Source organism: Rattus norvegicus, chromosome 12 (assembly GCF_021556685.1).
Source record: "Rattus norvegicus strain SHRSP/BbbUtx chromosome 12, alternate assembly SHRSP_T2T, whole genome shotgun sequence".
Classification (NCBI taxonomy): domain Eukaryota; kingdom Metazoa; phylum Chordata; class Mammalia; order Rodentia; family Muridae; genus Rattus; species Rattus norvegicus.
Window position 1 is genome coordinate 39319999 of NC_141545.1, and position 13368 is coordinate 39333366.

Consider the following 13368-nt stretch of genomic DNA (forward strand, 5'->3'; position numbering starts at 1 on the left):
TTCCCGCAGTTTCTAGAGAACCAATCAGCAGAGGTCTTGGCCTCAAGCCCCACCCTCTCACGCCTCCGGCGTCGCCTTGCCCTCTTTGGCGCGAGCTGCGGGTCAGAGAACTAGGGAAGGCGCGCGCGCTGCGCTCGCCGGCTCGGCCCTCTTCCGGGCAGCCAATCGTGGGTGAGACGCCGGGCGCGCGCACGCTCCTTGGAATTTAACGGTCGCGTGAGGCCAATCTCCCGGTACGGACATAGGCAGAGGCGAGGAGGCCAGGTAAGCGGTCGTGGCTTGTGGGCAGCTGCGTGCCGCGAGGGCTGAGGGCTGAGTCCTAAACGACTTCATCCGAGAGGACCCCCTGGGTGCGTTGACAGGCTAGGGTGAAGGTTGATAGCTACCACAGAGCTAGCCGGTGCCCGCTGGCGAGTGCAGCTCTGCGGGTGCATGCGCCTTTTCTAGACTCGTGCCCTTGAGTGACATCAGCGAGGCCCAATCAGATTGCTGCCTTTGCAAAGGGCGTGAATGTCCTAAACCCCCACTCCCACTCCCAGTGGTACTCGGACTCCCCTTTGGAAATGTCAGTGGTCGTGAGTGATTCTCCATCATCCTGTGATCTCTCGCTTGGACCAGTATTCGCTAGCATCTGGCTTCAATAACTGAAACCATCTCATGCGGGTTCCTTTCAGCCTCTCCGCAAAGAGGAAGCACAGTGAACTTTAAAATTGTTAGCGCAACTCCATCACTTTCTGCCTCCAGCTCCAGTGGGTTGTAGGGTGAGGGACAGAAGCATCTTTTATTTTTTTTCTTGGCAATTATATTTATATATTATATTTATATAATTTAATGCCTGTTCCTATATTTCTTCTCTGTCAAGTTTATCTCGGATTCCCCTTTTCTTTTTTTCCTGGAGTCTCTAGTGGTGTTTATCTGACTCTCTTGCATCCGGATTACTTCAGCGGAGGTGGGGTTGGGGAGAAGAGATGGGACTGTAGATCCACTTCTCTGGAGGACTTGTGGTCATTTGAATCCAGGTATTTTCGTTGCCAGTTGGAATAGGCAGCCTCTGGCTTTTTCAATACCCCATTTGTCATCGGTGATAGATAGGCTTGACACTGGGGCGGTGATGTGGGAAAGCAAAACCCATTTACTTAGGTCTGGTTACCCTTGGCCTCTGTACCTGTCCTGAAGGGAATGCTTTTTTAACGTTAATGAACTGATTGTGTTCTTTAAGCCCTGGAAAGTGAGAGTTGAGTGGAATAGGATCAGGAGAGAGTTCCTCTGATGCAGCCTCTAAAACTCCCCATTTTGTAAACAGCATGAGATTTTTATTTTTCTCCAACCACCCCTTCTTTTTCGTTTTCTCCCATCTTTTTTAATCAACAGATTCCGGAAGGAGGCATGTGGTTGGGCTTAGAGCAGCAAGTTTTTAGTGAAATTTTAGTTAACTTGTGAGGTCTTGTCTATCTTTCAAGAAGTTAATACACAGGCAGAGTACAAAAGGCTCTGTATTGAGAAGTGAACATCCCACTATTTTTATCAAATAGCTCTTCCCCCGACTCCCAAGACTGGGTTTCTTTGTGTAGCCCTGGCTGTCTTGGAACTCACTCTGTAGACCAGGCTGGCCTTGAACTCAGAAATCTGCCTGCCTCTGGGTCCTGAGTGCTGGGATAAAGGACACACTGCTATCACAGCCCTGCTAGTGGCTTCTTAAGTCAACAAGCACTTCTGCAATGTAGGACCTGTCAAAGAAGTGAAGCAGCCATGGAAGCACTCCCATTTATTACATAACAGTGCATTTAGAACCTTGATCATTAAACACAAAATTCTGAAAGATTGCCTGAAGGAGATAATGGACTCCTACAAATTACCTAAAAAAAGTATGGTTCCTATATATAAACCCCATCCTTTTAAAAGTATATTATTTAGAGGATTTAGAAAAAAGAGCGAGTTCTAGAACTTTCCATCCCAATAAGGTGAAATGCGACTACACTGCAGTGACGTCCTTTCTCCCCTTCTCTGTGCTTCAGTCATTGTCTCCTTTTCGCCTTGTGAGTTTGTCAATGTTAGAAGCTTCATACCAATGGTGTCATAGAGTAGCTCTTTTTCTTTTTCTTTTTTTTTAATGATTGTTTTTTAAACCTAGCTGGTGTTTTCTGTGCTTCTCCTTGTGGTGGCAACATCTAATTGCTATGTCCCTTCTTTGGACCAGTAATATTCCATCACACAGATATACCATATTGTTTTGTTCCTTCATCTGCAGAGGGGCATCGGGACTTCTACATTTGGTCATTATATATAATATCGGTATTATTTTACATTTGTGTGTGTGTGTATTCATGTGTGCTACATGGAGAACAGAGGAGTCAGTTCTCAGCTTCCACCATGCATTCTGGGGCTTGAGCTAGTCAACTTGCCTGGCAAGTTTTCTCTTAGCTCTATTGCTGTTCTTATTGTAGATGGGTTTGAGAGGGTTCCAAAGTCGTGAAAAGATAGTGGGTAAATTTAGGGGCCGTTTACAGCAGTTCTCCCCCATTTATTTACAGACTCGTTGAATCGATAGCCGGTTTCACTGTTCTGAATGTCAGCTGCTGAGGATGCCGGTAGAAGATGAAGCGACTGAAGAGGACCCCGAAGCAGTCTCCTCCCAAAGGAGAAGCAACAGTATTTCTAAATGACAGAGCTTGACAATTTTTGTACGATATGGAGGATTTTGATCTGGTGGAAACTTTACAAAAAACGTCACCTTCTGTAGAATCTGATGTCAAAAGTACTCCCCATTCTCTTGGGTTGAGCTCACATGCTAATAGGTAAGAGTTGGTTTGATACCGTTTTCACGTGTCAACAAATCAAAATGACTTTGTTTGCAGAGCTGACCAGTTGCTCTAGTTGCTAATTGACCAGTGTCATAGCTGCTGGTTTGGCTTAAAGGACAGAACAGCCAACCTCTGATAAGCTATTCAGGTAGTCAGTGGGTTGAGAACAGTGTCCATCTGCGTATCTGTCACATTCTTCACTTAGATGTGAACAAGGAGGTCACTGGGGAAAGAACTTATTAGCTATGGCAAGTTCCAGGCCAGCCAGGGCTAAAGTGTAAGACAAGACAGTGGCCTCACAAAAGCAAAAGCCCCAGATTTACTTTGCTTGTTGTATTATACATTAAGCTTTTTTAATTTGGCAATTTATAAGGATATTTTTTAAATTTGATAACCTAAACACATACGTATAATTTATTTTATTTTATTTTATTTTATTTTATTTTATTTTATTTTTTTGAGGTTAGAGTCTCTTGTAGTCCAGGCAGCCTGACTCATAATATAACCTTGAACTTTTGATTTCTCTACCTCCTGATAATTTCCTTTATTTTTTTTTTTAAAGAGACAACCTCATTGTGTAGCTTAGGTTAGCTCAAACTCAAGGCATTCCTCCTTTCTAGTACTGGGATTACAAATGTGAGCTGCCATACCCAGATTATTGCTACATTTTAAAAACAATGTTTTATACTGTAGAAGTCCGTGCACCAATCTGGGACGTAGCAGTTGAAAATGTGTGTTAGTGGTGCTGGAGAGTTGGCTCAGTGGTTAAGAGCACTGACTGTTCTTCCAGAAAACCTGGGTTCAGTTCCCAGCATGCACATGGCAGCTCACAATTGTCTGCAACTCCAGTTCCAGGGGATCTGATATGCTTACACAGACGTAAACACACAGAACACTTGTGTTCAAAAATTAAAAATAATTAAAAAAAAGAAAATGTGCTAGTTACTAAGCAAACCAACAACAGAACAGACTATGAGTTGACAAAATGGCCAACCGAGTGCTTTATGTATTGAGTTATTTAATGATTGGTTGAGGGTCTCTATGTCTTTGTCTACTTGCCCTGAAGATCACTCTGTAGACCAGGCTGGCCTGGAACCTGTGTCAGTCCTCTTGATGCGGCCTCCCACTCTGGGCATCATGCCTTGGCTTTGTCTGGCCACAGATGCATACATTCAGCTGCACTGTCTTTCTTTTTTATTTGTTGAGACAGGGTGTCTCTTTATAGCATTATGTGTCCTGGAGCTCACTCTGTAGACCACACTGGATTCTTTTTTTTTTTTTTTAAGATTTATTTTATTTATGAGTACACTGTAGCTTGTTTTCAGACACACCAGAAGAGGGCATCGGATCCCAATACAGATGGTCATGAGCCACCATGTGGTTGCTGGGAATTGAACTCAGGACCTCTGGAAGAGCAGTCAGTGCTCTTAACCACTGAGCCATCCCTCCAGGCCCCCACACTGGCTTATTAACTCACAGAAATCTGCCTGCCTCTGCCTCTTAATGGTGCTGGGGTTAAAGGTATGTGCCACCATACTTAGCAGAGGGTCAAATAGCTTCAGATAGAAAGGTTTTGAAGAAATTGTGTATCATGAATAAACCACCTTTTTTTTTTTTTTTTTTTTTTTCCTTGTTTTCGGAGGTGGGGACCGAACCCAGGGCCTTGCACTTGCTAGGCAAGCGCTCTACCACTGAGCTAAATCCCCAACCCCAAATAAACTACCTTTAAGATTGTTGATCTGCCTTCCTTCCATGTGGGGAGTTTGAAGTAGCTCTAAGGTTGTGCAGCATAAGGCAGTGTGAGAGGAGAACAGAGAGCGTGAGAAATGACACAGAGGCAGTATGTCACTTGTTCTGCCCCAAAGCTAAGTGTTGGGCATTGGATTTGTATCCTTTTTCCTTGTGACTGACAGTTAAATCCACCATGTTGAAACTAAATAATTGCAACTCTGTAAAGTTCTTATGGACATATATTTTAAAGAGTTTCTTGCTACTCCTTTTTTTCTAGTCCTAACTTTTATATTTTAGTATCTTCATTTTGGGGTGTATGAGTGTGTGTGTGTGTGTGTGTGTGTGTGTGTGTAACACAGCTCAGGGTGTGGGAATGTAGCTCCATTGGTTGAGTGCTTGTTTGCCATGCAGTAAGCCCTGGGCTCTGTTCCTGGCACAGAAAGATCAGGCATCACGTCTCGTGACAGTAATCTCTGCACTAGGGAGGAAAGGCAGAAAGAATAGAAGTCCAGAGTTATCTTCTTCTACATAGTGAGTGAGGCCCGGGCCAGCCTAGCATCCATGCTGCTGAGAAAACAAAACTAAACATAAATTTGGAGAGAAATGGCTTAGTAGTTAAGAGCATAATAGGCTGCTCTTCTAGAGGACCTGGGTTCAATTCCCAGCATTCACATTGCGGCTCACAAGTGCCTATAACTCCAGTTCCAGGAAATCCAACACCCTCCAGAGGTATACATGCAGGCAAAACACCAACACACATAAAATAAAAAATAAATCATTAAGAAAAGTTTTGTTACAAAAAAAAGTAACAAACCAAACCAATAAAAATAAAAATGCCACATTTAGCTCAGTGGTAGAGCGCTTGCCTAGCAAGTGCAAGGTCCTGGGTTCGGTCCTAGGCTCTGGAGGGGGGAAAAATACCCCTTCAGCTACTAGACAAATTTTAATGTCCTGAATTGTGCTTGTAGTGTTTGTAAACAAATCTGCAATCAACCCACATTTATTTATTTATTTATTTATTTATTTATATTTTTTTCTTTTCTTTTTTTTCGGAGCTGGGGACCGAACCCAGGGCCTTGCGCTTCCTAGGCAAGCGCTCTACCACTGAGCTAAATCCCCAACCCCAACCCACATTTAGAAAAGAAGTCTTCTGGAAAGAATTAGTATTCTATTACACACCACACAGGCTCAATAAATCCTGAATATTGGCTGCTAATTGGCTTGGCAGAACTTTCATTCAAAGGTAGTCCAGTGATAAGCGTATCACACCAAATCAGGGTCTGGTTACTAAGACTTGACTGTTCTGGGCAGTGAACAGAGAATCCTCAGTGCACAATGAAGGGCTGTTTAAAGTGGGCCAGCTGAGCCTCTAGGATAATTCAGAGAAGCCAGGACATTTCCCTGTGGATTCCGCTGGGCTTTGGGGCATTCCCTCAGTGCTGGAGAAGGGCTTTCTGTGGAGAAGGTCTTCCTGTAGTGCTCGTAAAGAAGTGAGTGTGTCCTGTCATCCTGTGCTGCCTGGCTATTGTGGTCAGATTTTGAAAGGAGGTGCCATTATAATGGAGGATTAGGTATCAGTGGTTATGTTCTGCTCTGCTAAATCTTGAACTGCTGAATTATTCAACACTTCAGTTGAATGAGGAAAACCATCTGAATTATTTATGTTTCAACAGAAGTAGTCCCCACCTTAGTACAAATGGGGTATCCTCTTTCTCAGGGAAGACCGGGCCACCTGTCATTCAAGGCACAGTCGAAGTCCTCACTGCTTTAAGACAAGACCTACAGAACAGTGGCCGGACTGACGCGGAACTTTGGAAGAACTGTGAGGTATCTCATTTTGCTTTATTTTGGGGGTCTTGAAAAGATTTCTATTTCAGTGGGGCTCTACTGAATTGTTAGAGATCTATGTCTAGGAGAACGTGTGATCCCTAATCTTAGGGCTAAAGTCAAGTGTCTGAGCGTGTTAACCAGGCACTGACACTAAAGGAACAAGAAAAAGAAACATGGACGATGGTGGCCTCAATAGATAGATTGGAATGTTCTCTGTGAACTGAAGTCTTTGTTCTCAGCACCCTCCGATTGTTACAACTGTGAGTTACAATCTTCTGAGTAACTCCTAGGGTTGTCCTTAACCTACTCTGCTTGAAACATTTCGAATGCTCCGATTGTAGACACATTCCCCCTCATGGTGTGTTGAGCTGTCTGCTTTTCAAGGCAGCATTTCTTTGGTTACATTGTGATGGGAATTTAATTTTTTTTTTTTTTTTTTTTTTGGTTCTTTTTTTCGGAGCTGGGGACCGAACCCAGGGCCTTGCGCTTCCTAGGTAATCACTCTACCACTGAGCTAAATCCCCAGCCCGGGAATTTAATTTTTATGAACATCTCACAGTTGAAGTTTGGTGTGGAAGTTCTCCTGGTCCTGCAAAAACCAAGAAGGAGAGTAAAAGGAAAAATAGACAGTAACAAACTGAAAAGATTAACATCTAAGAGGGTGCTCCCAAGATTCGTTTTGGAGAATGCTAATCATTATGTCCAGGGTGACCTTTTCTCAATTGGCGTTTTTGTTTTGTTTTGTTGTTTTTGTTGTTGTTTTTGTTGTTGTTGTTGTTTTTGTTGTTGTTTTGTTTTGTTTTGTTTTGAGACAGGTCTTTCATGTAGCTCTGGCTTGCCTGGAGTGCACTGTATATATTACCAGGCTGGCCTCAAACCCTATAGAGATCTCTCAGAGAGCGTCCTGACTCTCTGTGTTCCCAAGTGCTGGGACTAAAAGTGTAAGCTACCCGGCCAGGCCTCTTTTTCCTGCTTTTTAAGACTGTGTTAGAGGTTATAGTACTTTCTAGAAATGCAAACAGGATTATCAAACTCTAAGCAGGAGATGGTTTTGTTTCATGTTAATTGTACTTTTAGAACCAAAGCTTGGGTTTTTAGACTACAGAATGGAAATAGTGGTTTTCCTGGTGTAAGAATTCAGTAGCAGGGGTTGGGGATTTAGCTCAGTGGTAGAGCGCTTGCCTAGCAAGCACAAGGCCCTGGGTTCGGTCCCCAGCTCCGAAAAAGAGAAAAAAGAAAAAAGAAAAAAGAAAAAAATTCAGTAGCAGCCATACCCCAAATGTAATTTTGTTCAGGATTAAGCATGTAAAATAAAACATGAACTTTTCAGATTTTTTTTTTTTTTTGAGGGGGTAATAGCGGTGGTTTGAAGCAGGGTCTCACCCTTTCCTAGGATGCTGGGACTCATTCTGTAGCCCAGCCTGGCCTTCGGTCATGGCTCTCGTGTCTTAGCCTCCCATGTGCTGAGATTTCAGGTTTGAGCTTCTGCAATTGGCAGCTTTTCAGTTTTCTCAAACACTTTTTGTTTTTCCATCCAACAATCGCTGTGAGCTAAAGGGGAAGGCCGATAAGATGCCTTGTGGTTTGATGATGACCTGGTCTCAGTATGGTGCATGCTTAGCGTGCATGAGGCCCAGGGTTCTAATTCAGCATCCGGGAAAACAAGTTCCCTGAACTGTCACTCTTAGCTTGTGACAGAAACATGTAAGTAAGAGACAGAGCCACCGCCACAGCCCAGCTTATTTCCTGCACCTGTGTGTGACTAGAAATTACTACTTTCATACATTGAATCAACACTGGAAGTCAGAGACAGACTACTCGAGAGTTTAATGTACTGGTCTAAGAAAGTGATCTTTGCAGATGATCTCCTGCAGACTGTTGTTGATTCCAGGCTCATGGCCTGACCCTGAGCTCTGCTTTGCAGGCTCAGCCTCCTTCAGATCTGAGGAGGGAGGAGGCCTGACTAGAGTTTTGTAAGCCTGTTTTGCTCTTGTCTGTTCAGTGATGTAACATTTTGCTGCATTTGGTGAACTCCCACCTGACCGGTAGAGGTTAGCTCCTCAGTGAAGAGCCGATTACTGCGCTGGCGGAAAGGGCGGAGCACTTTGTGGTCACTTTAGCCTTGATATATTTATTTACTTTAAGATTTATTAATTTGGGGTTGGGGATTTAGCTCAATGGTAGAGCGCTTGCCTAGCAAGCGCAAGGCCCTGAGTTTGGTCCCCAGCTCCGAAAAAAAAGAAAAAAAAAAGATTTATTTATTTATTTATTTTATGTATATGAGTACAGTGTAGCTGTCTTCAGACACACCAGAAGAGGGCATCAGATCTCATTACAGATGGTTGTGAGCCACCATGTGGTTGCTGGGATTTGAACTCAGGACCTCTGGAAGAGCAGTCAGTGCTCTTAACCGCTGAGCCATCCCTCCAGCCTTCCCTGATTTACTTCCAGTGCTTTCTTGGAGCAGTGTTTGAGGAACAGAAGGTCAGGTGTTACGCAAGCCTGAGTCTGGTGGTTTCCGCTGGAGCCTCTGGTTCTCACCTCCCTTTTGGAATAGTAAGGTGGTTTGATTCTTGCCATTCAAAAGAGACTGATCTACTTCGCTAGATTATTCTGAGAGGGCAGAGTGACAGCTTTCTTAGTTTGCTTGAGCTAGATCTCTTCAGCATTTTACCACTTGGGTTACATACACAATAACAACAGTTACAGAGTGAAAATAACAAGTGCTCACAATTTATTGTCTTTCCTGGGGAGTGTACTAGACATTTTGCTTGTGACATGGGGACTTACAAGACCTGGAGACTTCATTTTATAGCTTTTTTTTTTTTTTTTTTAAGTAAAAGCAGTTCATACTATTCTGAAGTGAAATCCACAGATAAAATAACCTATTCGTACTAAAATTAGCATAGGTGGTGGTGCACGCTCAGTCCTTTTAATTGAGAGGCAGAGGCAGGCAGATCTGTGAGTTCAAGGCTGGCTTGGATTATGTAGCTAGTTCCAAGACAACCAGGGCTGCACAGTGAGACCAAAGAAAAAAGAAAAAAAGTACAGGCATTAGGATGGTAGTTTATTATTTTACACACACACACACACACACACACACACACACACACACCCCTGCCTAAATGTGATTTAAAGGAAATGGAAGTCACTTATAGCAGTGACTATCACAGTATGTAAGTGCCCCATCCATGTTCCTTGTGGTCTCTGAAGTTCTCTGCCATTTCTGCAGTTTATATACCATACTCACTGCGAGGGTCACAGCTCCCAAAGGACTCTAGTATCAATGCCCCGTGACTGAGACACAGAGTGATGTTGTCTTCTGAGCTAGGGACTGGGTTCATTTCTGAAACAGAGTTAAGTTTGTTTGGAGCAGTTTATGCACAAAACTGCACAAATTATTTATCTGAAATAAAAGGGACACGAGGCAAGAAAGAGAACTGCTTGGGATGGTGGGAGGAGGAGATCATCTGCGATTGTTGGTTGGGAGGATGGCAGTCTTGTGAAGAGCTGCAGGAGAGCGCATCCAAAGCTGGGATGCGGAAGGTAGTTCTGCTTGCCCAAAGACTAGGAAGAGGCTGGTGGATGGAGAGCCAGCCATACAGAGGGAGGAAGGAAGCAGTCAGGCACTACGAGGCAGTGATAGGCTGAAAGGCTGGAAACAGCAAGGCTCAGCCTGTCTTCAGCATGGCTCCTTGTTGAACTTTGTGTCTATTGGCTCAGCAGGTACCAGACTTGGGAGGGGTCTGTCCTTCTGGAGAACATGTGCCTCTCACAAGGAGGACTCATGATCGAATGTGGGCTCTGAAGGGAGGTAGAGGCCAAGCCCATCAGGCTCCAGAGAATCTATTTCCGTTCTTTGCAATCTGAGCTCTGTGGGATTCGGAACACTTTAGTGAAAATGAAGTGTTTAACTGTTTTATTTCTACTTTAGGATGTGGGGTTCTTCTGGGTGCGCTTCCGTACTTGAGGAGATCATTGGCTTTTATGGGAGGAAAGGATGAGGGGCTGAGGATAAATGTAGAGGCGTGAGAGGCTCACTTAGATCCCTGGCACCCGCAGAAAAGCTGCTCGGGTAGTGGCTCTTATCCTGGTGCTCTAGAGGGAGAGCGCCGACTCCCAACCTAGTCGGCTTTGCATAGTTGGCAAGTTTCAGGTCCCAGTGAGAGAGCCTGTCTCAATCAGGTAGGCTGCTGACTGCACTCAGTAGGCAGAGGCAGTCAGATCTCTGTGAGTTTGAGGCCAGCCTGGTTTATAGGGTGAGTTCCAGGACATCCAGGCCTACACAGAGAAACCCAGTCTTGAAAAACCAAAAATCGAAACAAAGTGGGTGGCTCCTGAGGAATGACACTCAAGGTTCACCTCTGTCTGGTTTCCATACATGTGCAGACATGCATGAGTGCACACACACATGTGCAGCTATCAGATCTTTGGTCTCCATGTATAGTCCAGGTCAGTCTCAATATCCTCCTGCTTCAACTTACTGAGCCGTGGAACTCTAGGTATGTACTGTTGACCTGGTACTATCTAGTACATTATTAAGCAGGAATGAAAGGGCTGATGAGACGACTCAACAGGTAAGGATGCTTGCCTCTAGGCCTCATGACCCGGCTTCACCTTCTGGGCACGACATTGGAAGGAAAGAACTGCCTTCCACAAGATGAGCTCTGACTTCCACTTGTTTAGCTTGGCATATTCCCTTGTGCTTGGCTCGTGTGTGTGTGTGTGTGTGTGTGTGTGTGTGTGTGTGTGTGTGTGTGCGCGCGCGTGCGCACACGCGCATGGATAATAAATTCTTAAAAGTATATAAGAACAGAGCTGGAGAGATAGTTCAGTGGCTAAGAGCACAGTCTGCTCTCCAGAGGACCAGTGTCCCATTCATAGCAGCCACATGGTGGCTCATTTGCTGAAACTTCAGTTCTGGGGGATCTGAGGCTGTCTTCTGGCTTCCACAGTACTAGGCAACAACAGAAGACAATTTAAGATTCCATTTGAAAAATAAGGCAGACTTTTCAGATTTACCCAGATTGCAGATGACATTTAAAACGATTCTTTAACCCCTGCTTTTAATAGAGTTGCACTAAATATATAAATTGACTTACAAATTTTATAATTAAAAAAAAGTGTTTTTGCTAGCTTGGTACCTGTAATCACAGAACTTGGGAGACTGAAACAGAAGGATTGCTTTGAGTTTGAGCCCAGCCTGTGTTGTATAGTGGGTTTTAGGCCAGCCTGGGCTGTAGAGTGAGACCTTGTCTGAAAAACCAGACAAAGCAAGGGAGTGTTTCTCACCGGGGAACTTTTCTGTGGTATCTTAGGTTAAAGCTGCGTTCAGTGAAGATTCTTTCTCATTTCTCAGGCCAGGTGGTTGCAGCTCTTCAGTGTGATTGAACAGCATTTCCAGGAGCAGGTCGTGACCCAGCAGGAGCAGTTCCATCGGCAGATCCAGGTGAGTTACCCTGGGCATTGATGCTTTACCTGTGAGATTTGCCGTCCAAACAGTTTGTGTTAACTTTGTTTATGAAGACGTCACCTTTGCAGTAGCAGCATATTTTGAAGCATGACCTTTTCTTAACGTAAAAGATTGTTTAATGTACTTTTCTTTGCCCTTTTTGTTCCCAGCGGATACAGGAGGAGATACGGAAGTTGGTGAAACTCCAGGCCAGCAATGCTTCCTGGCCATCCTGCAGCAGCTCTGTGAGCGAACAGGTGTCCTCAGAAAGCCAAATGGGCTTCTTTTCTGAAAACAGCGAGAGAAATGAGTCTGTGGCCAGTTACCCAGCGTCTAAGGAACCCGAGACCCAGCCAGCATCGTCCACATCCCACCCAGATTGCAATGTGGACAGCAGCTCACTGAGTAGTGGCTACGGGACTTTCTGCCTCCTGGAGATGAACACCCACAAGGCTAAGGAGCCCACGGAGCCCTTGGAGCCTGAGGCAGCTTCCCAGGGGCAGCACACAGCCACTGCAGTGCAGGCACAAGCCCATGCAGGAGGCACAGCAGCCATCAACTTCTTCACACAGACCCCTGAGGAGCTTTGTGCGTCTCTAAAGGAAGATGTCTCCATTTTTCCTGGTGAATTCGAACATAATTTTCTTGGCGAAAACAAGATCTCTGAAGTATACAGTGGAAAAGCAAATAGGCAAGTAGATGTCTCTGCTGTTTGAAAGGGTTCATTCATTTATTAGTGACCTTTAAAGTGTAATAAATAATGTTCTTTTTATTTGGTCCACAGTGGAATGAGATGTAGTTGGACACAAATCAGTTTTACCATTAAAATCCTACTCTTACGTGTTACATGCAGAGAACTGACTCCTCCCGTGTGCAGTGTTTTAGACTGTTAAATGCAGGGTTGGAAAGAGGGCTCAGCATTTACGAGCTCTAGCTGAATCTTTTTTTTTTAGACATTTATTTATTTATTTATTATGTATATATCATACAGCTTTCTGCCTGCATGTATGCTTGCAGGCCAAAAGAGGGCACCAGACCTGATTATAGATGGTTGTGAGCCACCATGTGGTTGCTGGGAATTGAACTCAGGACCTGTGGAAGAGCAGACAGTGCTCTTAACCTCTGAGCCATCTCTCCAGCCCCTCTAGCTGAATTTTTTTTTTTAATATTTTATTTATTTTATGTATGTGAGTACACTGTCGCTGTCTTCAGACACACCAGAAGAGGGCATCGGACCCCATTATAGATGGTTGTGAACCACCATGTGGTTGCTGGGATTTGAACTCAGGACCTCTGGAAGAGCAGTCAGTGCTCTTAACCTCCGAGCCATCTCTAACTGAATCTTTTTTTTTTTTTTTCTTTTTTTCGGAGCTGGGGACCAAACCCATCTAGCTGAATCTTTTTTTTTTTTTTTTTGTTTGTTCTTTTTTTCGGAGCTGGGGACCGAACCCAGGGCCTTGCGCTTCCTAGGCAAGCGCTCTACCACTGAGCTAAATCCCCAACCCCCATCTAGCTGAATCTTAAAAGGACCCTTTTAAAGGTGTTCCTAGCACC

The 13368-nt window shown here is 44.3% G+C and overlaps 1 protein-coding gene across 13 annotated transcripts in view; it reads left to right on the top strand.

The window, feature by feature from the left end:
- The first annotated feature begins 104 nt into the window (after positions 1-104).
- Positions 105-13368, top strand: part of Mphosph9 (M-phase phosphoprotein 9) — a 70545-nt gene continuing 57281 nt past the window's right edge. For 5 of the 13 annotated variants that reach the window (XR_015633925.1, XR_015633929.1, XR_015633930.1 and 2 more), the window contains exons 1-5: positions 105-264; positions 2532-2795; positions 6250-6359; positions 11722-11811; positions 11985-12505. Coding sequence is in view for 7 of the 13 variants with exons in the window: in XM_087578026.1 (XP_087434152.1) it covers positions 2786-2795; positions 6250-6359; positions 11722-11811; positions 11985-12505 (731 nt within the window). In the remaining 6 variants the exon portion in view is untranslated. 13 annotated transcript variants of the gene reach the window in all.